This window comes from Rhinopithecus roxellana, chromosome 3 (assembly GCF_007565055.1).
Source record: "Rhinopithecus roxellana isolate Shanxi Qingling chromosome 3, ASM756505v1, whole genome shotgun sequence".
NCBI classification, from domain to species: domain Eukaryota; kingdom Metazoa; phylum Chordata; class Mammalia; order Primates; family Cercopithecidae; genus Rhinopithecus; species Rhinopithecus roxellana.
Genome location: NC_044551.1, coordinates 164010189 through 164035132, shown reverse-complemented (window position 1 = coordinate 164035132; position 24944 = coordinate 164010189). Strand labels below are relative to the sequence as shown.

At 39.4% G+C, this 24944-nt stretch overlaps 2 protein-coding genes across 2 annotated transcripts in view; both read left to right on the top strand.

Moving 5' to 3' along the window:
* MCC (MCC regulator of WNT signaling pathway) overlaps positions 1–24944 on the top strand; it is a 486531-nt gene that overhangs the window by 81078 nt on the left and 380509 nt on the right. The gene's annotated exons all lie outside the window — the stretch shown is intronic.
* LOC104672112 (nuclear transport factor 2) lies at positions 15156–16064 on the top strand. Its single transcript, XM_010375826.2, has one exon. The coding sequence runs from the start codon at positions 15286–15288 to the stop codon at positions 15667–15669; it is 384 nt and encodes a 127-aa protein (XP_010374128.1). The 5' UTR covers positions 15156–15285; the 3' UTR covers positions 15670–16064.

The following is a 24944-nucleotide window of genomic DNA, read 5'->3' as shown; positions in this document are numbered from 1 at the left end:
AATTAAACTAAAGAGCTTCTGCACAGCAAAAGAAACTACCATCAGCGTGAACAGGCAACCTACAGAATGGAGAACATTTTTGCGATCTACCCATCTGACAAAGGGCTAATACCCAGAATCTATAAAGAACTTAAACAAATTTACAAGAAAAAAAAAAACATCAAAAAGTGGGCAAAGGATATGAACAGACACTTCTCTAAAGAAGACATCTATGCAGCCAACAGACGCATGAAAAAATACTCATCATCAGTGGTCATCAGAGAAATGCAAATCAAAACCACAATGAGATACCATCTCACACCAGTTAGAATTGCTATCATTAAAAAGGCAGGAAACAACAGATGCTGGAGAGGATGTGGAGAAATAGGAACGCTTTTACTCTGTTGGTGGGCATGCAAACTAGTTCAACCATTGTGGAAGACAGTATAGCAATTCCTCAAGGAGCTAAAACTAGAAATACCATTTGATCCAGCAATCCCATTACTGGTTATATACCTAAAGGATTGCAAGTCATGCTTCTATAAAGACACATGCACACATGTGTTTATTGTGGCACTAATCACAATAGCAAAGACTTGGAACCAACCCATTTGTCCATCAGTGATAGACTGTATTAAGAAAATGTGGCACATATACACCATGGAATACTATGCAGCCATAAAAAAGGATGAGTTCATGTCCTTTGCATGGACATGGATGAAGCTGGAAACCATCATTCTGAGCAAACTGTCACACGGACAGAAAACCAAACACCACATGTTCTCACTCATAGGTGGGAAGTGAACAACGAGAACATATGGATACAGTGCAGGGAACATCACACACCGGGGCCTGTTGTAGGGTTGGGGGCTGGGGGAGGGATAGCATTAGGACAAATACCTAATGCAAATGATGAGTTAATGGGTGCAGCAATCCAACATGGCACATGTGTACCTATGTAACAAATCTGCATGTTGTGCACATGTACCCTAGAACTTAAAGTATAATTTTTAAGAAAGAGTTGCATAATAATTCATTATGCAGATGTAGCACAATTCATTTTGCTATCCCCCAGTGTCAAATATTTAAACCTCATCCTTCCAAAGCCCTGGAATCACAGGCATGACCCACCATGCCCAGCCAAGAATAATTTTTTTGACTCGTGAACCCTAACTCTAGGAATTTAACCTACGGAATTGATCAGACAAGTGTTCAACAATGTTTATCACAACATTTTTATAAGAAATGATGGAAATTACCAATTAAATAAATTTTAAAATCATATTATATCTATACAGTGGATACCTTGTGGATATCCATTGTATCCATTGTATACATACAACATAATATAATGTTAAATGGATATAAAAATCCATAATGGATATCCACAAGGTATCCATTATAATAATATAGCATATCCATATGCAGAACCATACTTCTTATGGTTTTTATGAGTTTTTGCTACATAGAGTACGCTAGTTATAAAACAGTATGTTCAGCAAGGTCCTGTTAGGGGGAAGTTATACTGAGACAGATACATAGATATATCATTTGAGAAATAAATTCCACTACATAGACAGATCCACACACATAAGTGTAGAACTATATTTCTATATCAAGCTATAGATATTTCCCTGGAACAATGTCTTTAAGAATATACAGGTTTTTAGTGGAAAATAGGATTATAGATACTTTTTCTTTGCTTTTCTTATTTTCCATATTAAAATAAAATTTTATAGTGAGTATCTGTTTTATTTTTGACCACAAAATGTGATACTGTAGTCTCGTGTCCAGGAAGGGTCAGAGACTAAATATCCTTGTCCTCACTATCTGATACATAAATTGCCCTTAGTATTGGAGTGGGGTGGGAATGAGAGAGTACAGGATTCTTATTTTTCTTTTTTTTTTTAAATTATTATACCTTAAGTTCTAGGGTACATGTGCACAATGGGCAGGTTTGTTACATATGTATACATGTGCCATGTTGGTGTGCTGCACCCATCAACTTGTCAGCACCCATCAACTTGTCATTTACATCAGTTATAACTCCCAATGCCATCCCTCCCTGCTTCCCCCTCCCTATAATAGGCCCCGGTGTGTGATGTTCCCCTTGCCGTGTCCAAGTGATCTCATTGTTCAATTCCTACCTGTGAGTGAGAACATGCGGTGTTTGGTTTTCTGTTCTTGTGAAAGTTTGCTGAGAATGATGGTTTCCAGCTACACCCATGTCCCTACAAAGGACACAAACTCATCATTTTTAATGGCTGCATAGTATTCCATGGTGTATATGTGCCATATTTTCTTAATCCAGTCTGTCACTGATGGACATTTGGGTTGATTCCAAGTCTTTGCTATTGTGAATTGTGCTGCAATAAACATACGTGTGCATGTGTCTTTATAGCAGCATGATTTATAATCCTTTGGGTATATATGCAGTAATGTGATGGCTGGGTCATATGGTATTTCTAGTTCTAGATCCTTGAGGAATCGCCATACTGTTTTCCACAATGGTTGAACTAGTTTACAATCCCACCAACAGTGTAAAAGTGTTCCTATTGCTCCACATCCTCTCCAGCACCTGTTGTTTCCTGACTTTTTAGCCATTCTAACTGGTGTGAGATGGTATCTCATTGTGGTTTTGATTTGCATTTCTCTGATGGTGAGTGATGACGAGCATTTTTTCATGTGTCTGTTGGCTGTATGAATGTCTTCTTTTGAGAAATGTCTGTTCATATCCTTCCCCACTTTTTGATGGGGTTGTTTGTTTTTTCCTTGTAAATTTGTTTGATTTCTTTGTAGGCTCTGGATATTAGCCCTTTGTCAGATGAGTAGATTGCAAAAATTTTCTCCCATTCTGTAGGTTGCCTGTTCACTCTGATGGTGGTTTCTTTTGCTGTGCAGAAGCTCTTTAGTTTAATTACATCCCATTTGTCACTTTTGGCTTTTGTTGCCATTGCTTTTGGTGTTTTAGACATGAAATTTTTACCCATGCCTATGTCCTGAATGGTATTACCTAGGTTTTCTTCTAGGGTTTTTATGGTATTAGGTCTAACATTTAAGTCTCTAATCCATCTTGAATTAATTTTCATATAAGGGGTAAGGAAAGGATCCAGTTTCAGCTTTCTGCCTGTGGCTAGCCAATTTTCCCAGCACCATTTATTAAATAGGGAATCCTTTCCCCATTTCTTGTTTTCCTCAGGTTTGTCAAAGATCAGATGGCTGTAGATGTGTAGTATTATTTCTGAGGGCTCTGTTCTGTTCCATTGGTCTATATCTCTGTTTTGGTACCAGTACCATGCTGTTTTGGTTACTGTAGCCTTGTAGTATAGTTTGAAGTCAGGTAGCGTGACGCCTCCAGCTTTGTCCTTTTGACTTAGGATTGTCTTGGCAATGCGGGCTCTTTTTTGGTTCCATATGAACTTTAAAGCAGTTTTTTCCAATTCTGGGAAGAAACTCATTGGTAGCTTGATGGGGACGGCATTGAATCTATAAATAACCTTGGGCAGTATGGCCATTTTCACGATACTGATTCTTCCTATCCATGAGCATGGTATGTTCTTCCATTTGTTTGTGTCCTCTTTTATTTAACTGAGCAGTGGTTTGTAGTTCTCCTTGAAGAGGTCCTTTATATCCCTTGTAAGTTGGATTCCTCGGTGTTTTATTCTCTTTGAAGCAATTGTGAATGGAACTTTATTCATGATTTGGCTCTCTGTCTGTTACTGGTGTATAAGAATGCTTGTGATTTTTGCACATTGATTTTGTATCCTGAGGCATTGCTGAAGTTGCTTATCAGCTTAAGGAGATTTTGGGCTGATATCATGTGGTTTTCTAAATATACAATCATGTCATCTGCAAACAGGGACAATTTGACTTCTTCTTCTCCTAACTGAATACCCTTGATTTCTTTCTCTTGCCTGATTGCCCTAGCCAGAACTTCCAACACTACGTTGAACAGGAGTGGTGAGAGATGGCATCCCTGTCTTGTGCCAGTTTTCAAAGGGAATGCTTCCAGTTTTTGCCCATTCAGTATGATATTAGCTGTGGGTTTGTCATAAATAGCTCTTATTATTTTGAGATACATTCCATCAATACCGAATTTATTGAGCATATTTAGCATGAAGGGCTGTTGAATTTTGTCAAAGGCCTTTCCTGCGTCTATTGGATAATTATGTGGTTTTTGTCTTTGGTTCTGTTTATATGCTGGATTACATTTATTGATTTGCATATGTTGAACCAGCCTTGCATCCCAGGGATGAAGCCCACTTGATCATGGTGGATAAGCTTTTTGATGTGCTGCTGGATTCAGTTTGCCAGTATTTTATTGAGGATTTTTGCATCGATATTCATCAGGGATATTGGTCTAAAATTCTCTTTTTTTTGTTTTGTCTCTGCTAGGTTTTGGTATCAGGATGATGTTGGCCTCATAAAATGAGTTAGGGAGGATTCCCTCTTTTTCTATTGATTGGAGGAGTTTGAAAAGGAATGGTACCAACTCCTCCTTGTACCTCTGGTAGAATTCGGCTGTGAATCATCTGGTACTGGACTTTTTTTGGTTGATAGGCTATTAATTATTTCCTCAATTTCAGAGCCTGCTATTGGTCTATTCAGGGATTCAACTTCTTCCTGATTTAGTCTTGGGAGAGTGTAAGTGTCCAGGAAATTATCCATTTCTTCTAGGTTTTCTAGCTTATTTGTGTAGAGGTGTTTATAGTATTCTCTGATGGTAGTTTGTATTTCTGTGGGGTCGGTGGTGATATCCCCTTTATCATATTTTATTGCACCTATTTGATTCTTCTCTCTTTTCTTCTTCATTATTCTTGCTAGCGGTCTATCAATTTTGTTGATCTTTACCAAAAACCAGCTCCTGGATTCATTGATTTTTTTGGAGGGTTTTTTGTGTCTCTATCTCCTTCAGTTCTGTTCTGATCTTAGTTATTTCTTGCCTTCTGCTAGCTTTTGAATGTGTTTGCTCTTGCTTCTCTAGTTCTTTTAATTGTGATGTTAGGGTGTCAATTTTAGATCTGTCCTGCTTTCTCTTGTGGGCATTTAGTGCTATAAATTTCCCTCTACACACTGTTTTAAATGTGTCCCAGAGATTCTGGTATGTTGTATCTTTTGTTCTTATTGGTTTCAAAGAACATCTTTATTTCTGCCTTCATTTCGTTATGTACCCAGTAGTCATTCAGGAGCAGGTTGTTCAGTTTCCATGTAGTTGAGCGGTTTTGATTGAGTTTCTTAGTCCTGAGTTCTAGTTTGATTGCACTGTGGTCTGAGAGACAGTTTGTTATAATTTCTGTTCTTTTCCATTTGCTGAGGAGTGCTTTACTTCCAACTATGTGGTCAGTTTTGGAATAAGTGTGATGTGGTGCTGAGAAGAATGTATATTCTGTTGATTGGGGTGGAGAGTTCTGTAGATGTCTATTAGGTCCGCTTGATGCAGAGTTGAGTTCAATTCCTGGATATCCTTGTTAACTTTCTGTCTCATTGATCTGTCTAATGTTGACAGTGGGGTGTTGAAGTCTCCCATTATTATTGTATGGGAGTCTAAGTCTCTTTGTAAGTCTCTAAGGACTTGCTTTATGAATCTGGGTGCTCCTGTATTGGGTGCATATATATTTAGGATAGTTAGCTCTTCCTGTTGAATTGATCCCTTTACCATTATGTAATGGCCTTCTTTGTCTCTTTTGATCTTTGATGGTTTAAAGTCTGTTTTATCAGAGACTAGGATTGCAACCCCTGCTTTTTTTTTATTCTCCATTTGCTTGGTAGATCTTCCTCCATCCCTTTATTTTGAGCCTATGTGTGTCTCTGCACGTGAGATGTGTCTCCTGAATATAGCAAACTGATGGATAAAATTTTTATCCAATTTGCCAGTCTGTGTCTTTTAATTGGAGCATTTAGTCCATTTACATTTAAGGTTAATATTGTTATGTGTGAACTTGATCCTGTCATTGTGATATTAGCTGGTTATTTTCCTCGTTAGTTGATGCAGTTTTTTTCTAGCATTGATGGTCTTTACATTTTGACATGTTTTTGCAATGGCTGGTACCAGTTGTTGTTTTCCATGTTTAGTGCTTCCTTCAGGGTCTCTTGTAGGGCAGGCCTGGTGGTGACAAAATCTCTAAGCATTTGCTTATCTGTAAAGGATTTTATTTCTCCTTCACTTACGAAACTTAGTTTGGCTGGATATAAAATTCTGGGTTGAAAATTCTTTTCTTTAAGAATGTTGAATATTGGCCCCCACTCTCTTCTGTCTTGGAGAGTTTTTGCTGAGAGATCTGCTGTTAGTCTAATGGGCTTCCCTTTGTAGGTAACCCGAACTTTCTCTCTGGCTGCCCTTAACATTTTTTCCTTCATTTCAACTTTGGTGAATCTGACAATTATGTGTCTTGGAGTTGCTGTTCTCGAGGAGTATCTTTGTGGCATTCTCTGTATTTCCTGAATTTGAATGTTGGCCTGCATTACTAGGTTGGGGAAGTTCTCCTGGATGATATCCTGAAGAGTGTTTTCCAACTTGGTTCCATTTTCCCCGTCACTTTCAGGCACACCAATCAGAGATAGATTTGGTCTTTTCACATAATCCCATATTTGTTGGAGGCTTTGTTCATGTCTTTTTCCTCTTTTTTCTCTAGACTTCTCTTCTTGCTTCGTTTCATTCATTTGATCTTCAATCATTGATACTCTTTCTTCCAGTTGATCGAGTCGGTCACTGAAGCTTGTGCATTTGTCACGTAGTTCTCGTGTTATGGTTTTCATCTCTCTCAGTTCTTTTAATGACTTCTCTTTTAATAACATTGGTTATTCTAGTTATCCATTCTTCCATTCTTTTTTCAAGATTTTTAGTTTCTTTGCGCTGGTTATGTAGTTCCTCCTTTAGCTCTGAGAAGTTTGATCGACTGAAGCCTTCTCTTCTCAACTCGTCAAAGTCATTCTCCATCCAGCTTTGATCCATTGCTGGCGATGAGCTGCGTTCCTTTGGAAGGGGAGATGCACTCTGATTTTTTGAATTTCCAGCTTTTCTGCCCTGCTTTTTCCCCATCTTTGTGGTTATATCTGCCTTTGGTCTTTGATGTCTGTGACGAACTGATGGGGTTTTGGTGTGGTTTTCCTTTCTGTTTGTTAGTTTTCCTTCTAACAGTCAGGACGCTCAGCTGTAGGTCTGTTGGAGATTGCTTCAGGTCCATTCCAGACCCTGTTTGCCTGGGTATCAGCAGCGGAGGCTGCAGAAGATAGAATATTGCTGAACAGTGAGTGCTGCTGTCTGATTCTTGCTCTGGAAGCTTCCTCTCAGGGGTGTACCCCACCATGTGAGGTGTGAGGTGTCGGTCTGCACCTAGTAGGAGATGTCTCCCAGTTAGGCTACTCAGGGGTCAGGGACCCACTTGAGCCGGCAGTCTGTCCATTCTCAGATCTCAACCTCCATGCTGGGAGATCCACTGCTCTCTTCAAAGCTGTCAGACAGGGTCATTTACCTCTGCCGAGGTTTCTTCTGCTCTTTGTTGAGCTATGCCCTGTCCCCAGAGATGGAGTCTTCAGAGACAGGCAGTCCCCCTTGAATTGCGGTGGGCTCCACCCAGTTTGAGCTTCCCGGTGTCTTTGTTTACCTACTTAAGCCTCAGCAATGGCCTGCGCCCCTCCCCCAGCCTGGCTGCTGCCTTGCAGTTAGATCTCAGACTGCTGTGCTAGTAACCAGGGAGGCTTCGTGGGCATGAGACCCTCCTGTCCAGGTGTGGGATATAATCTCCTGGTGTGCCATTTGCTAAGACCCTTGGTAAAGTGCAGTATTAGGGTGTGAGTTACCTGATTTTCCAGGTGTTGTGTGTCTCAGTTTCCCTTGGCTAGGAAAAGGTATTCCTTTCCCCCTTTTGCTTCCCAGGTGAGGCGATGGCTGCCCTGCTTCAGCTCTCGCTGGTCGGGCTGCACCGGCTGACCAGCACCGATTGTCCGGTACTCCCCAGTGAGATGAACCCGGTACCTCAGTTGAAAATGCAGAAATCACCCATCTTCTGTGTCACTTGTGCTGGGAGCTGGAGGCTGAAGCTGCTGCCATTCGGCCTTCTTGCTCTGGGATCTTCTTATTTTTCTTTAAAATTACCAAATCTCAATTAGTAAGAATTATCCTAATGGTTTATATTTAACATTCAAATATTTAAGACAGGCACACTGGCTCATGCCTGCAATACCACCACTTTGGGAGGCCAAGGCAGGAGGTTTGCTTGAACTCAGGAGTTCAAGAGCAGCCTGGGCTACATAGTGAGACCCTGTCTTTACAAAAAATTTAAAAATTAGCCAGGTGTGGTAGTGCACACCTGTGGTCCCAGCTAATTGGGAGGTTAAGGCAGGAAGATTGCTTGATCTCAGGAGATCAAGGCTGCAGTGAGCCATGATCACACCAATGCACTCCAGCCTGGACAACAGAGCAAGAGCCTGTCTCAAAAAAAAAAAAAGTATTTAACATTGTTATTAGTAGAATCTATGGATGTTGCATTTTTGTTGCTTCCAAGAATGTGGCTTTTGTGATAAGACTTTATCTTAAGAAGGTCTGGAAGTGAAAATCAGAGCACATTTCCCAAAATGTCTTTTCTAGTTAGCCACATTCCAGACAAGTGCTAATATGCATTTTACATTTTTCAGTGCAGAGGAGAAAGATACATATAGTGTAATGCAGTGGGAATCTTGATCTCTGTGTTGCTTCAGGGCTCCTGGTCCTTCTTTTCCAGCCCGCAGGCTCCAAAGGACCATCTGACTGATTAATTGGCATTTATGACTCTTTAGCAGGCACTAAAGTTGATCCACTTGCTAAGCTGCTTAAAATCTGTAAACAGTAAGTTTCAAATTTTTGTTTAAGCTGTGAAAATTTCGTTTAAATAAAGCCTTAGTCAGTAACCTTATATATAAAACAGACAAACGTGATAGGGACAGGCTAGGTGATCGGCCCTGAAGCCTGGTACATGTTTATCTCTCTCCTGCTCCCTTGCTCTACTCACTCCTAAGGAGGAGTTTGAAAGCACTACCCCTAGGAGAACCCCCAAAACAACCAATATTCATGATAAAACCACCTTGAAGAGTTGTCTACATTCTTGGTTATCAACCTTTAGCTCTAACTGGGACCCTGGAGAACTTGGGAAACACTTCAAGAGTTTCTCATTCAGTAGGTCTGGGTTTGGACCTGAGAGCTCATATTTCTAACCAGTTCCCAGGTCATGCTGATGATGCTGCTGGTCTCACGACCACGTTTTGAGAACCTCAGCCCTAGGTCTATTCTGTGGAGCATTTGTTTCACACTCAATGGGCCAGTGAGGATAATTCATTTTCAGCTAAAGATTGGGCTAAGAATTTAACAAGTTTCCTTTAAAGTTTGTAGTGTTTAATATAATACAGTACCTGTTGTATCTCCAAGAAAAGGATCTAGTATTTGATCATAGAACATCTTTCCCTTCCCTCTTTTTTCTTTTGAAAATAGAACAAACATGGAAATTAGTATCGTGTGTAGGCCAGAGATAGAATTCAGAAAAACTGAGACACGGCAAAACTGTATCTGTTAAGTTTATTTTTGTTGCTCCAGAAGTTTGCCTTCCTCTATCTCAGACCAAAGGTACAACTTGTACTTTGAGAAACCAACTAATTAAAGTGTTTGAAGTGAGATGAGGAACCTTATCTGTCCAGGTCATATGAAAGATATCTGCCTTTCAGATGATTTGAGGTTGTTTCCTGGGGTTATATTAGAAGACTGTGTTAATATATCTCCCTTTGCTTTTCCTCTGTTCCCTTCCTCTAACTAGGCCTCTTGATGAGGTTGAAAGAAGTTAGGAGACCTAAATTCTAGTCCTAGATTTGGCACTAACTCACCAGTAACTTAGTGTCTGGGCTAAGTTTTCATTTCAAGATTCCTACTCTTAAAAATGAGGGAGTTTGGGATGGGTGTGGTGGCTCACGCCTGTAATCCTAGCATGTTGGGAGGCCAAGGCGGGTGGATCACGAAGTCAGAAGATCGAGACCATCCTGGGTAACACAGTGAAACCCCGTCTCTACTAAAAATACAAAAAATTACCCAGGCGTGGTGGCAGGCGCCTGTAGTACCAGCTACTCGGGAGGCTGAGGCAGGAGAATGGCACGAACCTGGGAGGCAGAGCTTGCAGTGAGCCAAGATCCTGCCACTGCACTCCAGCCTGGGCAACAGAGCAAGACTCTGTCTCAAAAAAAAAAAAAAAAAAAAAAAAAAAAAAAAAAGGGCGTTTATGTAAGTGGGAGTTGAACAATGCAAACACATAGACACAGAGAGGGGAACAACACACACAGGGGCTCCTGGAGTGGGAGAGTTGCGAGGGGAGGGAGAGCATAAGGACAAATAGCTAATGTATTCAGGGCTTAAAATTTAGGTGACGGGTTGATAGGTGCAGCAAACCCCCATGGAACACGTATACCTATGTAACAACCTTGCGCATTCTGCACGTGTATTCCAGGATTCAAAGCAAAATAAAAATTAAAAAAAAAAAAAAATGAGGGCGTTTAACCAAATGAATGCAGAGATAACTTGCAAGTCTAAAATTCTTTAACCTGCAGGTGATGTTTGGTGGTGTGAGTACAGGAGCAGTACTGTGGAGCCTGCTGTAGGGGAGGCACTGGCTCACCACTTGCTCGGATATTATCCTGAATAGAAAATGGTCCCAGTTTTTGCAGATGTGGTTGTACAGACTGATAGAGGTTCAGTAACAAAGTCATATATCTAGAATATAGCAAAGGTAGGATTTCACACTATCTGAGCATAAAGAATGCTTTCCACTCTGCCTAATGCCATAATACACTTAACACCCAGTTTCTCTTTAAACTGTTTTCATTTTTTAATATTTCCTTTGGGTCCTTTGAGATCAGGTAGATTTTGGACTAAATCTCAGCTCAGCTGCTTTATGGCTGGCAAGTTACTCAACCTGCAGGATCTTTAGTCTCCTTATCTACAAAAAAGGAATAATAATAACCTCTTTGTATGTTTATTAAGAGGATTATGTCAAGTGCTGAGCACAAAGTATGTGCTCAATAAATAATAATTATTTTAACTTACTCTAGAGTTATAAGCACTGTAGATAACAATGTTTTTCTGCCTTTTTGTCTTAAGCAGTTTATTATAAGCACTTATGTTGCCCAGGATTTCCATATTTATATTTAGGGGCTGCATCTGTTCTCACTAAGTATATAAATAGTTATTTACTTATCTATTCTGCTACAATTGATATTGAGCCAGATGAGCCAGGCTCAAGGGGTGTAGAACCTGTAAGGCAGGCGTAAGGATGGCACTTGCTCCCATCTTTGAAATCTCTTCTTGGAGATCCACGCAAACCTCACTGAGGTTCGCTGCATGCAGGACTTCTGCTTGAACCTGCTGGTAGGTTATCAGTGACTCTAAATTCTCTTTGCAAGATGCATGTAACTTTAAAGCCTCAAACTTAAACATGATCTTTTACTTCTTAATTTGTTCCTCATTTGCTTTTCTATAAGCAAAAAGTATTTTTCAAATATTATTCTGAATGAATAGCCAGCTATATTTAGATCAATTTGAAAAAAAAAGGATGGCTTAATTATACTTTCACTAGTGAGTATAGATGTAGACTACAAATAGGATTTTAGAGAACTCTTTTTATTGCTGATTCAGAGGAGAGGGCAGAGGACCAGGACAGTTTCAGCTGGAGGAGAATCTGCATTATATTTATATGGGCAGGAGTTAATTATATGCCAACAGAAATGTGGCTGATTTGGGTCATTTTAGATAACTCTCTAATGGGACTAGAATTATTATTCTATGGCATAAGTGAATTTGTGACTGCCTTAATTTTTTATTAAAATCACAGATCTCATCCAAGACAATCTTAAGCTAGCAACATTTTTCCTTCAGCTGGAAGGAAATAAAATGGTGTAAAGCTGGATTCTAAAATGTAAATTGCAGAGAAGAAGATCTGTTTGTAATTAACTTAGAAAGTGTTGTTTGTGTTTAACTTCACCATAATTTCTCAGGATGAACAAATTGCACATTCAATAATGCAGGCAAGAAGTAAGGTTTTTAATAAGTGTAAATGTTCTTTCTCAGTTGTTATTTCTAAGATGAACCTGTGAACTTTTAATTTATATGTTGGTTGGATATAATTAGCCCTTGAATTGTCTAGCTTTTGAGACATAATTATTTAGAAGGAGGATGGAGTAGAGAGAGCATTTTGATTTTCTGATCATCAGGAGAAAAATGATGCTCTGCATTGAAAATCTTAAGAGTGATGCTCAAAAGGAAAATGTAGTCATGTAAACATATGTTAAATACTTGGAATAATATTAATAAGTATTTTTATATGAGAAAACTGCACCTTTTTTTTCTTTTTCTTTTTCTTTTTCTTTTTCGTTTTTTTTTTTTTTGAGATAGGGTCTTGCTCATCACCCAGGCTGGAGTGCAGTGGTGCTATCATGGTTCACTGCAGCCTCGCATTCCTGAGCTCAAAGGATCTTCCCACCTTAGCCTTCTAAGTAGCTAGGACTACAGGCACATGCCACCATGCCTGGTTAATTTTTAAAAAGAAAATTTGTAGAGATCGGGGTTGGGGAGCAGGCATCTTGCTATGTTGCCCAGGCTAGTCTCGAACTCCCGGCGTCAAGAAATCCTCCTGCCTCTGCCTCCCAAAGTACTGGGATTACAGGCATAAGCCACCACACCTGGCCCACAGCATATTTTATCTGTTTTTTCCTACCAAATCACCTTGCCTGGCAGATTTTAATACTTTTTTATCTTTACAAAATTTGGAGAGTGAAAAGAATTCAAATTCTCTCCAACTACTGGGTAATTAAATCCTGCTTAAATATCTTATATATTGATGCTCTTATTACATAAGTCACCTGCAGAAGATTAACTGATACATTTTGGACAACTGAAGTGAACTACTATCAAGGCCAAATGTAAATTGCAAGATGCTAAAATATCTTGAGAGGATAATAACTGGAATAACCTGTAAGCTGAACCACTGTGAGGAGGCATTTGGTTTTCTTCTTGGCAGGGCACTGGATGCCAAAGCTAACTAAGTTATTTGGCTTATCTTTCTCTAACATTGCTGTTTAGATATCAGGATTCTGACTGCCACTGTAGAGCTGGAATGTAGCTTTTTAAAAAATGCCTTAAACATACATATGAATAAAAATTCAAATATGTTCAAAAAGGTTAATGGCAGAGTAAGTTTCTGTCCCATCTCTGTCCTCTGGACATGGTCCTCTTTTTAGAGTCAGTCCCTGGTAACAGCCCCTTAGGTCTCCTTCCAGAGGTACTTTGTGCACACCAAGTCCTGCAGATACATATTTTACTACTACTTTTGTATGTATCATTGTATGACATGCACTGATTTGCACCTGCCTTTTTTTTAACTTGATTGATTTTGGATATTGTGCCACCATTACACAGAGCTGCTTTGTTATTTTGAAAGATTGTTTAGTATTCATTGCATTGTATAGATGGACCATAATTTATTTACCAGACCTCTATCTGTGGATATTTAGATGATTTCCAATCTTTTGCTAATATAAATAGTGCTGCATTGAATAACTCTGTTCAGTCATCAACATATCTCTAGGATACATTTCTAGAAATAGAATTGCTGAACCAAAAGAAAAGCAAGTACAATTTTTATTTTGACAAAGACTGCCAAACTGCAGTGCATGTTGCAGCAGGCTGTGAGAGTGAGGTTTGTTTTTATACCCTAGACCTGACCTTTGTCACTGGTAGGCGTTTTTTCTGAACTTGGCCACAGTGTTACATTGTTGACGTTCTGTCTGTGACCAGGACTCTTTTCCCACAATCCTGGCCATTGTACTCTTTTACAGCCATTTGAGGGCATTGCTTTTAGGAAAACAGACTTATTTCTCTGTGTTTCCTCATAGATGAGGGAAATAAGGGAAGTGTTGATGTTTCAGAGCTGTGAATTTTGGCAGTGCAAAGAAACATTAGAGAGGTTTCCTTGACGTCAAAATTATAGGAGGGGATCTTCTCACCCTCAAATAAAGAAACAAACTGGGCCGGGCGCAGTGGCTCATGCCTGTAATCCCAGCCCTTTGGGAGTTTGAGGCAGGCAGATCACCTGAGGTCAGGATTCGAGACCAGCCTGGCCAATGTGGTGAAACCCCGTCTCTACTAAAAATACAAAAATTAGCTGGGTGTGGTGGCGCATGCCTGTAATTCCAGCTACTCAGGAGGCCGAGGCAGGAGAATCACTTGAATCTGGGAGGCAGAGTTGCGGTGAGCTGAGATCACACCAGTGCACTCCAGCCTGGGCGACAACAGCGAAACTCTGTCTCAAAGAAAAGAAAAAAAGAAACAAACTGAAGTTTTGACATTTTTAAAACCAAAGTATTGGTGGTGTTATGTAACTATCACTTTACCACTGAGCCGCTCTACTAACCGGACCTCACATTCTCACCCCTGGGTCTGGCTCCCTGATGGCAATCCCGCTGGGGGCTTACAGCTCCCTCTCTCTGCTGCTTCCTTTCCTCCTTCATTTCCCACCTTCCTCTTCTCTCCTTGTCCAAACAGCTTATTACTCCGGCTGGAATTTTACCACCTCTTTCTCCGCCACTGTTGTAACACTACAGGTCCAGGCCAAACCAGAAGAAGCTCCTTCCTTGTGATGAATACTTTATAATCTGTGATATGATTTGTACTACAGATTTGTGAAACATAAAGGGCCCCTTTTGTTCAATTATGTAGAACCCCTAGTTCACAGTACTCATTTAAATATGTGATGTGGTTAGTTGAAGGATTTTTTTTTATTCTGAGATTTAACTTTAACTTAGGTATATTTTAAATATAAAAGTTTGATGGCATTACTATGAGTTGTTTAATAGACTTAAATGTTCTTACAGTGTGCACTTACTTTCCTTGGAATGGTATGTCAAAGTAAACAATGATGGCAAGCTCCCATGGCTAATACTGGCATTGTTGCTGTTCTGTGCCATTCCTTCCCACATTGGTCTCTAATCTACAAGGTACGGGATAGTTTTAGCCATATTCATGACATCTGGAACAGTGCTACTCAGAGTGGGCCACAGACTAGTCTTTTCTTGCCAATCTGCAGCTAGGTAAGTACAGGATGCTGCCAAATTGCTATAAAAGTCTTTGAACACTGAAAGCATAAAAGTATTCAAATTTTTTGAGAGTGCAGCGGGGCGGGCGAAGGAAGGCAGGGGGGAAGGGACAGTCGGTCGCAGACCGCGCTGGGTTGCCGCCGCCGCCGCTGCCGCCATCGTGCCAGCCCCTCGGGTCTCCGTGAGGCCGGGTGACGCTCCAGAATGGGAGACAAGCCAATTTGGGAGCAGATTGGATCCAGCTTCATTCAACATTACTACCAGTTATTTGATAATGATAGAACCCAACTAGGCGCAATTTACATTGATGCGTCATGCCTTACGTGGGAAGGACAACAGTTCCAGGGGAAAGCTGCCATTGTGGAGAAGTTGTCTAGCCTTCCGTTCCAGAAAATCCAGCACAGCATCACCGCACAGGACCATCAGCCCACTCCAGATAGCTGCATCATCAGCATGGTTGTGGGCCAGCTTAAGGCGGATGAAGACCCCATCATGGGGTTCCACCAGATGTTCCTATTAAAGAACATCAACGATGCTTGGGTTTGCACCAATGACATGTTCAGGCTTGCCCTGCACAACTTCGGCTGACCTCCTCTCAACTAGGCACTCATGCTGTTTCCTCCTCCCTCCTCTTCCCAATACTATTCCCACTCCTCCAGATGCTCCAAATATCATGCACAAATGAGCAGGGCCGCGGCAGGAGTGGGCGCAGTGCGCTGCTGCCACCGAGGTGTTGTGCATGATGTTTGGACGCTAGACTAGTTGCATCTGATGGGAGAAATTTGTGTTGTACCAGCGCATGCCTTGGAAAGACTTAAGTAATGCAAAAGGTTGTCCTTTTTTTTTTTTAATCTACTGACAAGTTGCTCTAGTAACCCAAAGAAGTGAAGGAGAAAGCAGCTGCCTCACCGCCCAGACATTGATTTGTTCAGATGTTTCAATGCCTCATGATACAATAAAACCACAAAAATTTTCTTAACAGTTTAAAAAAAAAAAAAATTATTCAAATTTTTTATAGCTATTTGGCAGCATTGAATCTAATATTAAAAACTGACCTGTCTCTACAATAAATTTTTAAACAAATTATCTGGGTGTGAAGACTGAGGCAGAAGGATCACTTGAGCCCTACAGTTCGAGGCTGCAGTGAACTATGATTGCACCACTGCCCTCCAGCCTGGGGGATATCTTCATGTAATACTTAAGGATGTGAGACACAATGACAACATTTCTTGCCTGAGGCTGCTGCCTATACTGGATTAAATCTCCTCCTTCTCCTTTCTGTAATCAGACTACAAGCCCTCATTTGCTTCTTGTGCTATAATATTTTGATTAGGATCTGAGAGAATGAGTAGAATAGGAGAGAAAATTATACATGAAAAAAATTGCATTTTTTAACCCTTAAAAAAAGTGTAAAGTAGCATTTCATCCATATTATTTTTGCATTTATGCCATTTTCTAAAACTAAAGTAGTTTGGAAGATATTTAGGAGAATTTTATTGCAGTTACTTTGAAATTAAAAAAAAAATCCTCCATGTGCTGAGTGTTTTAAAAATTTTTTGGTAGGTCAGGTGCAGTGCCTCACACCTGTATTCCCACCTCTTTGGGAGGCTGAGAGGATCACTTGAGGCCAGGAGTTCAAGAACAGCCTGGCTAACATAGCAAGACCCCATCTTTACACAGAATTTAAAAAATTAGCTGAATGTGTTGGTGAGCCCCCATAATCCTACCTACTTGGGAGGCTGAGGCAGGAGGATCGCTTGAGAAGTTTGAGATTACAGTGAACTATGATCGTACCACTGCATTCCAACCTGGGTGACAGAGGAAGACCCTGTCTCAAAAAAATAGTAATAATAATTTTAAAAATAAGTAAAATTTTAAAAATACAAAAATAAAGTTTTTAACTTTTAGAGGAGAATATATATATATAAATAAGAAAACCTGGGGAAATTTGCACATGTCACAGTGTCAGCCTCAGGGAAAGGTTTGGGTTTCTCTCCAGGCCAAGATAAGACCCAAGGAGCCAAAATAAACATTGAGAACATCTATTCTCAGTATGAATGCAACAGTCCCTAACTGTGTGAGCAGAGTCGGGAGGTTCAGAGGTCAGACATACAGGTTCAAATGATGTGGGAAGCAAGAAATATTGAGAAGGCTGCTAAATGAGAAAGACAATGAGACCAAGGGACAGAGGATTGAAAAGGCTGGTAGCAGACTCTGTGGATGGGCCACTTCAATTTAAAGAGCCAGGGGTCAAGTACACCTTTGGAGCCTAGCCTAAAACACTGCTTAGACTTGGTTATTCTATTGAGTAGTACTTAATGAAAAATTTAGATTTATCTTCTACCTTTACTCCTTTTCTACAATGGAAAAAATAAACATAATTGTAAGTTTATCGTTCACAGTACACTGTGAATCTTTTATATATTAAATACATGTTGTAATATACATCTTTTTACCCTGGTGAAAAAAATTGGGTGCAATTGTCTTTTTACAATAATGGTGTTATGTGTGTAATTTTCCCATAAAAAGTGTGACCTAGGCCGGGCGCGGTGGCTCACGCCTGTAATCCCAGCACTTTGGGAGGACGAGGTGGGCGGTTCATGAGGTCAGGAGATCGAGACCATCTGGGCTAACACAGTGAAACTCCGTCTCTACTAAAAATACAAAAAATTAGCCGGGCGTGGTGGCGGGCGCCTGTGGTCCCAGCTGCTCCGGAGGCTGAGGCAGGAGAATGGCGTGAACCCGGGAGGCGGAGCTTGCAGTGAGCCGAGATTGCCCCACTGCACTCCAGCCTGGGCGACAGAGCGAGACTCAGTCTCAAAAAAAAAAAAAAAAAAAAAAAAAAAAAAAAAAAAAAAGCGTGACCTAAAATGATCTGAAAGAATAACTTTATTCTGGAAGTATTATTCAAATACACTTAGAAATAAATTTTTTAAAAGGGGTTCACTTCCCAAATACTTTTATTGCCCCAAAACCTATGTATTAGGTCTTTTCCAAGTATTCCCTCTTTCTATATCTTTCAGACATGACTACCTTACATAGCGTTTGGATCTGGGGTACATTGCTTAGCTTTAGTGGGATTTTTGGAAGGACATTGATACATTAAGAGCCACTTATTCATTTGTCATACTGACCATTATTGCTAGAATATTCAATTAGTAAGGATTTACTGAGTGCTCGCTGTAAAATTCTACATCTGTCACTGAGATTAACAAAAAGGTGCTCTTTGTTCATTCATTCATCTACCAAGCTGTTTAAGTACCTGCTGTGTACCAAATATGGTGCCAGGAACTTGGGACAGATTTCCTTTTACAAGGCACTGATAGACCCTGTAAAATGAAAATAAGATCTGCTATTGTGAGAATTAAATGAAAAAATATATCTAAAATACTTTGTATAGCCACCTGAATGAGTATTTTTCCCCAAGAATGGCAGAGACTGCTTTTGAGAAGCTTTTACAAATCATTGTGAAGATAGGCTGAGTCTTGATTAATACCAAGTGTTAATTTACTGATTTAAAGAAATAATCCAAGGGGGAAATACATTAAAGTATTTTCTGTCACTGCAGTGTCAACAGGAAACATCAAATTAAGAGAGGACCAAAACAGACCAGGTGCGGTGACTGACGCCTGTAATCCCAGCACTTTGGGAGGCCGAGGCAGACGGATGACCTGAGGTCAAGAGTTTGAGACCAGCCTGGCCATTATGGTGAAACCCTGTCTCTACTAAAAATACAAAAATTAGCAGGGCATAGTGGCAGGTGCCTGTAATTCCAGCTACTAGGGAGGCTGAGGCCGGAGAATCACTTGAACCTGGGAGGCACTCCAGCCTGGGCGACAGAGTAAGACCATCTCAAAAATATAAATAAATAAAATAAAATAAAATAAAGGAGAGGGCAAAAACAATAAAGAGTGAGAATATTAGGAACCAGTCACAAGTAAAAGAACTATAGAATTAAAAGTTGTAAAAAAAAAAAACATGTAAATATAATACTTGTTTGCAGATGCTGTCTTCTTGAATGCTGGCTTTTAGTCATTCTTGACATTTCACCTGGAAAGGGGAAACTATCATGTCAGTGACTAATCTTAGCTATTCATTATTTCTGTGACTTCTTAGGAAGTTCAGGCCAAACATCAGAAGGAATTAGTATTGCAGTAACTCAAATCTAAGAAGGCAAAGCTGGTGCTTTCTCTAGGAAACATACTTACCCTTCTGCTTGCCCCAGAAGTCCTATAAATCTTTCAACCAAAATGTTTTCATAAGGGGGCGGTGATTTGGACATGAATTTGAATCTGATTTCCTTAATCAAAAAGTGAATATTTTTTATATGTTCCATAAGTAGAAATGAATCCAAAATTAGAAAATCAGCTGCAAAATACTAACAAATTTATAAAATAATAGGATTTTTATGTTCTGAGGAAAAAAAAGCTTCTAGTTTTATATTCCTTATTTACTTAGAATAATAACTGACATTTTTAACAATCTCCTTCCTTAACTGATACTATTGCCTGAAGCTATTTGAAGATATTGTAGACTATTTTATTTTTTCCGATGTTAGAACTTTCTGTGATGAGCAAAACATATTCTATACTTGTGCTGTCCAGTGTGGCTCCTGAGCATCTGAAATGTGGCTGTTGATCTGGTACAACTGAAGAACTGAATTTTTAATTATATTTCATTTTAATTAATTTAAATGTAAACTTAAACAGCTATCTGTGACTAGTGGCTGCCATACTGAACAGTACAGTTCAAGACTACAAATACTAATTCACAGGGTTAAAATAGATTTCAAAATAAATTGAAATACGTTTCAAAATAGACAATATTGAGGAAGTTGCTTATTGGAAATCCTAGTTTTACAAAAAGTTTACACAGGTATATTGCGTGATGCTGAGTTTTGGGATACAATTGAACCCGTCACCCAGATAGTGAACATAGTACCCAATAATTTTTGAACCTTTGATCCCCTTCCTCCCTCTCCCATGTAGTAGCTCCCAAGTGTCTATTGTTGCCATCTTTATGTCCATGTGTACCCAATGTTTAGCTCCCACTTATAATTGAGAACATGTAGTATTTGGTTTTCTGTTCTTGCGTTAATTCACTTAGGTTAATGGCCTCTGGCTACATTCATGTTGCTGCGAAGGACATGATTTCATTCTGTTTTATGGCTGCATGGTATTCCATGGTGTATATGTACATTTTCTTTATCCAATCCATCACTGATGAGTACCTAGGTTGATTCTATGTCTTTGCTATTGTGAATAGTACTGTGATTAGCATACAAGTACACGTGTCTTTTTGGTAAAATGATTTCTATTCCTTTGGGTATATACCCAGTAATAGGATTGCTGGGTCGAATAGTTCCATGTTTAGTTCTTTGAGAAATCTCCAAACTGCTTTCCACAGTGTCTGAACTAATTTACATTCCCACCAACAGTGCACAAGCATTCCCCTTTCTCCACAGCTTCACTGACAAATGTTATTTTTTGACTTTTTAATAATAACCATTCTGAGTAATGTGAGATGATACCTCACTGTGGTTTTGGTTTGCATTTCTCTGATGATTAGTGATGTTGATCATTTTCCATGTTTTTTTGGCCACTTGCATGTCTTCTTTTGAGAAGTGTCTGTTCATGTCCTTTGCCCACTATGTAATGAAGTTATTTGTTTTTTGCTTACTGATTTAAGCTCCTTAAATGGATTTTAGACCATTGGTGGATGCATAGTTTGTGAATATTTTCTCCCATTCTGTAGGCTCTCTATTTACTCAGTTGATAGTTCATTTTGCTGTGCAGCAGCTCTTTTGTTTAATTAGGTCCGATTTGTCAAATTTTATTTCTGTTGCAATTGCTTTTGAGGACTTAATCATATATTCTTTTCCAAGGCCAATGTGCAGAACGGTATTTCCTAGGTTTTCTACTAGGATTTGTATAGTTTTGGGCCTTAAGTCTTTAATCCATCTTGAGTTAATTTTTGCATATGGTGATAAGTGAGGGGCCAATTTTATTCTACTTATAGCCAGCCAGTTATCTCAACACCATTTATTGAACAGGGAGTCCTTTCTCCATTAAAAAAGCTTATATTTCAATATTCCATTAGGCTTGACATTTCAAAAAGAAACTTTATAATATAAATTAGGTGACTTAAAATGTTTATTCTTTCCTTCAATCTTGATTTTTGTTTTGTCTTTCCTATTTTTCTGTATTTTTTTCAATTTGGTAACCACAACCAAAAGCATTTTTTCAGATATGGGAATTAGACCAATAGTTTCATCATTTCTAGCAGAATGTTTTATTAGAAACACAGAGTGACAGAGACAGAGAATGAATGCATGGGCTCAACTTTATGCCAGTGTAGGATGTTAATTACTTTGGCAGACTTGGTGAGTGCTTTAAGACAGTGGAAGGAGCCAAGATGAATTCAGTTAATTCTTTCAGATGCATATCATAGGGCATTTTGTTTGTTTAGGTAATGTTGGAATTGATTTTCCCTTTCCTTCATGGCTCTTCATGTTATTATCACATGTATTTCCAGACTACAGCTGACTTTTTTTAAATTAAAAACTGAATTTTAAAAAGGAGCTGAGGTGCATTTATCCATAGTAGTGTCTCTCTGGTTTCCCTTTTTAACATTAAAACTCCATTTTAAATTGTAGAATATAATTATTATGCCCCTAAAGAAAGTTATCTGTTGATTCACTGAAGACTATATCTGCCAGGTTGCCTTCTTCTTTTGTAAAATTTCAATTAAGCAGAATATTTGGAATCATGGGCTTCTGGATGATCAAAAGCAAATGAAAAAATTACTATTCATTTATTATTTGTTTACCAAGTACCTATTATATGTCAGGTATCATTCTTGGTATTAGGAATGCAACAGTGAAGAAAACAGACAAAATTCTCCATCCTTGCGGAGCTTAAATTCCAGAGGAATCCTTTTGTTTTCTTACTTCTATAGAGGATTTTTTCAAAATAATCTATTTTATTTTATCTTGCAAGTACATAAATGACCACAATATGGTTTGTCACCCAGGGTGGAGTGCAGAGGCACGATCTCAACTCACTGCAGCCTCCGCCTCCCATGTTCAAGCGAGTCCACTGCCTCAGCCTCCCGAGTAGCTGGGGTTGCAGGTGTGTGTCACCACATCTGACTTTTTTTTTTTTTGTATTATTGGTAGAGATGAGGTTTCACCATGTTGGCCAGGCGGGTCTCGAATTCTGGCCTCAAATGATCTGCCCACCTTGGGCTCCCAAAGTGCTGCGATTATAGGCATGAGCCACTGCGCCTGGCCCGGTTTTTTTTGTTGTTGTTGGTTGGTTTTTGAGACAGAGTCTCATTCTTTCGCCCAGGTTGGAGTGCAATGGCACAATGATGGCTCACTGCAGCTTCCACCTCCCGGGCTCAAATGATCCTCTCACCTCAGCCTCCCAAGTAGCCGGGACTACAGGCCTGTGACACCATACCCAGCTAATTTTTGTATTTTTTGTGGAGATGGGGTCTTGCTATGTTGCCCAGGCAGGTGTCAAACTTCTGAGCCCAAGCAATCCTCCTGCCTCGGCCTCCCAAAGTGCTGGGATAACAGGCCTGAGCCACTGCACCCAGCCTTGTTTGTTTTTGATCACTAAGACTCCTGAGTGTCCTGAAAACCCTCATTCCTTAGGATTGTTGGTATAGAACAGAAGTTCTCTGAACTACTTAGGAAGCCTTTTAACAAATACTTAACAAACTCCTCTCCCATTTCCCAGTCCCTCACCCCCACCATTCTGATTTAGTTGCATGGGCCGTGGGGCATAAGCATCAAAATGTTTTAATTAATCACCCCAGGCAATTATGATGAGTTGAGCATCATAATTAATATCTATTTATATAGAAAGTTTAGATTACTGACTTGAAGGGTATGGAGCCCAGCATACGTAAACCACAAAGTATCTGAGACAGGTCTCAATCAATTTAGAAGTTTATTTTGCAAAGGTTAAGGGTGCATGGATTTTGAAGGCTTCAGTATTTAAAGGGGAACAGCAGCCTGGGGGGAAAGAGGGAGGGTATGGTCACCTTACTGAATCCATATATTGCAAGAGAAAAGGAGCAGGTAGAGGAATAGTCAATTATGTATATACCTGATGCTCAGTAAATCGGCACTTTAAGATAAGGTGAACATAGAGTAGCTATCTGTGGAGATATTTAACTTTTTATCTGTAGCTATCTGCTTAGGATCAAAAGGAAAGGCAGCTTCTTGCATGACTCTGCTTTCAGCTTAACTTTTTTTTCTTTTGGCTTACTGAAATTAGGGTCCCAAGTTTTTATTTTCCTTTCATACATATATACTAGAAGATATTTAAAAACTGAATGATATCAACTTGTTTTGTTTTAATTTGTGATTACAAACTCAAGTGTGCAAAAAGTACAGGAGAAATGGCATTAAAGTTTTTCATGATTTAGGATCTCTTTTCACCTCTTTGACCTCAAGTCTAACATTATATTTACCCACATATTCATTTATTTGTTATGCATATATTTAGCACTTACTGTATACCAGATATAAGAGACTCAAAGATAGCGAACAAAGAATGAAGTTTGTCCTCTAGGAATTTACAGCCTAGTACAGATATGCAAGCTTTTTCTGTGAAGGGTCATATAGTATTTATTTTTGGTTTTGTGGGTCATATGGTCTCTGTTACAGTGATTCAACTCTGCTATTATAGCAAAAAAGTAGTCATAGACATTACATAGATAAATGGGCATGCTGTGTTCCAATAAACTAGATTTACAGAAACAGGAAATGATCTGGATTTGGCTGCAGGTGTTACTTGCCAACCTCTGGTTTACTAGAAGTGAGATAAAATAACTCAGTCATTACTATAGAGTGGGGTAAGTGATCGAAGCTTGTGCAAGTACTTTGATAAGAAAATGAAGGGCTATCAAATTAGACTGGGAGTTATGTGAGATACAGAATATTTCTGAAGGAGATGCTGTTCAAGTGACTTATGAAACATGCACTGGAGTTTGAAGAAAGGGAAAGAGAAGGATGTTCTGAGCAGAGGGACAAATATGTGCAAAGCATACGCATGTAAAATAACAGTGCCTCTTATAGAAGCTAAAAGAAATTTGGGGGCTGGAATGAAGGCTACCTACTTCAGCAAGAAGATGAGACTAGAGAGGCAGACCCAGCTATATTCTGATGGGCCTTGGCTATGAAGTGAGAAACTTAGGTATGAAGCTAAAAGTCTTGTAAGGAGCAAATAACGGATTTTAAGCAGGAAAGAGTAACAGATAGAATTTGTTGGCTGCCCATTGGAAAGAGTGAGACCAGTTAGGAGACCAATGCAATAAACTAGGTGGAAAGTGATGAGAGAGGTCGGGATGATCAGGATGGAATGGATGTGAGAGCTATTTAGACAATAAAAGCTCTAGTTCTTGGTGACTGAGTATGGGGATAACCAAGAAGGAAACATCCTAGATAACTTCTAGATTTCCAGCATGGGTGACTGGAAGGTGTAATTTATGTAGATAGATGGAGAAAATTTGGGAAAGGGTACAAGATGATGAATTAAGCACAGTACTTTGAGTTCAAGATAAATATATGACAATCAATTGTATCTACCCAGTAGAAAGTGGATTGCTACTTCATTGAAGGTAGAGATTTGGTAGTCAGCCATACATAGTGGTAGGTTAAAGCCACAGATTTAGATTAGATTATCTGCAGAGAGTTTATAGAGTGAAAAAACAGAGGGCCAAGGATATGACTCTAAGATAGCATGTATTTAAGGATAAGAATTCTGATATGGAGCTTTCTTACAGAGATGGGAGAAACCAGAAGACAGAGTTTAACAGACTGAAGGAAGAGTTTCAAGAAGGCAGCAGTC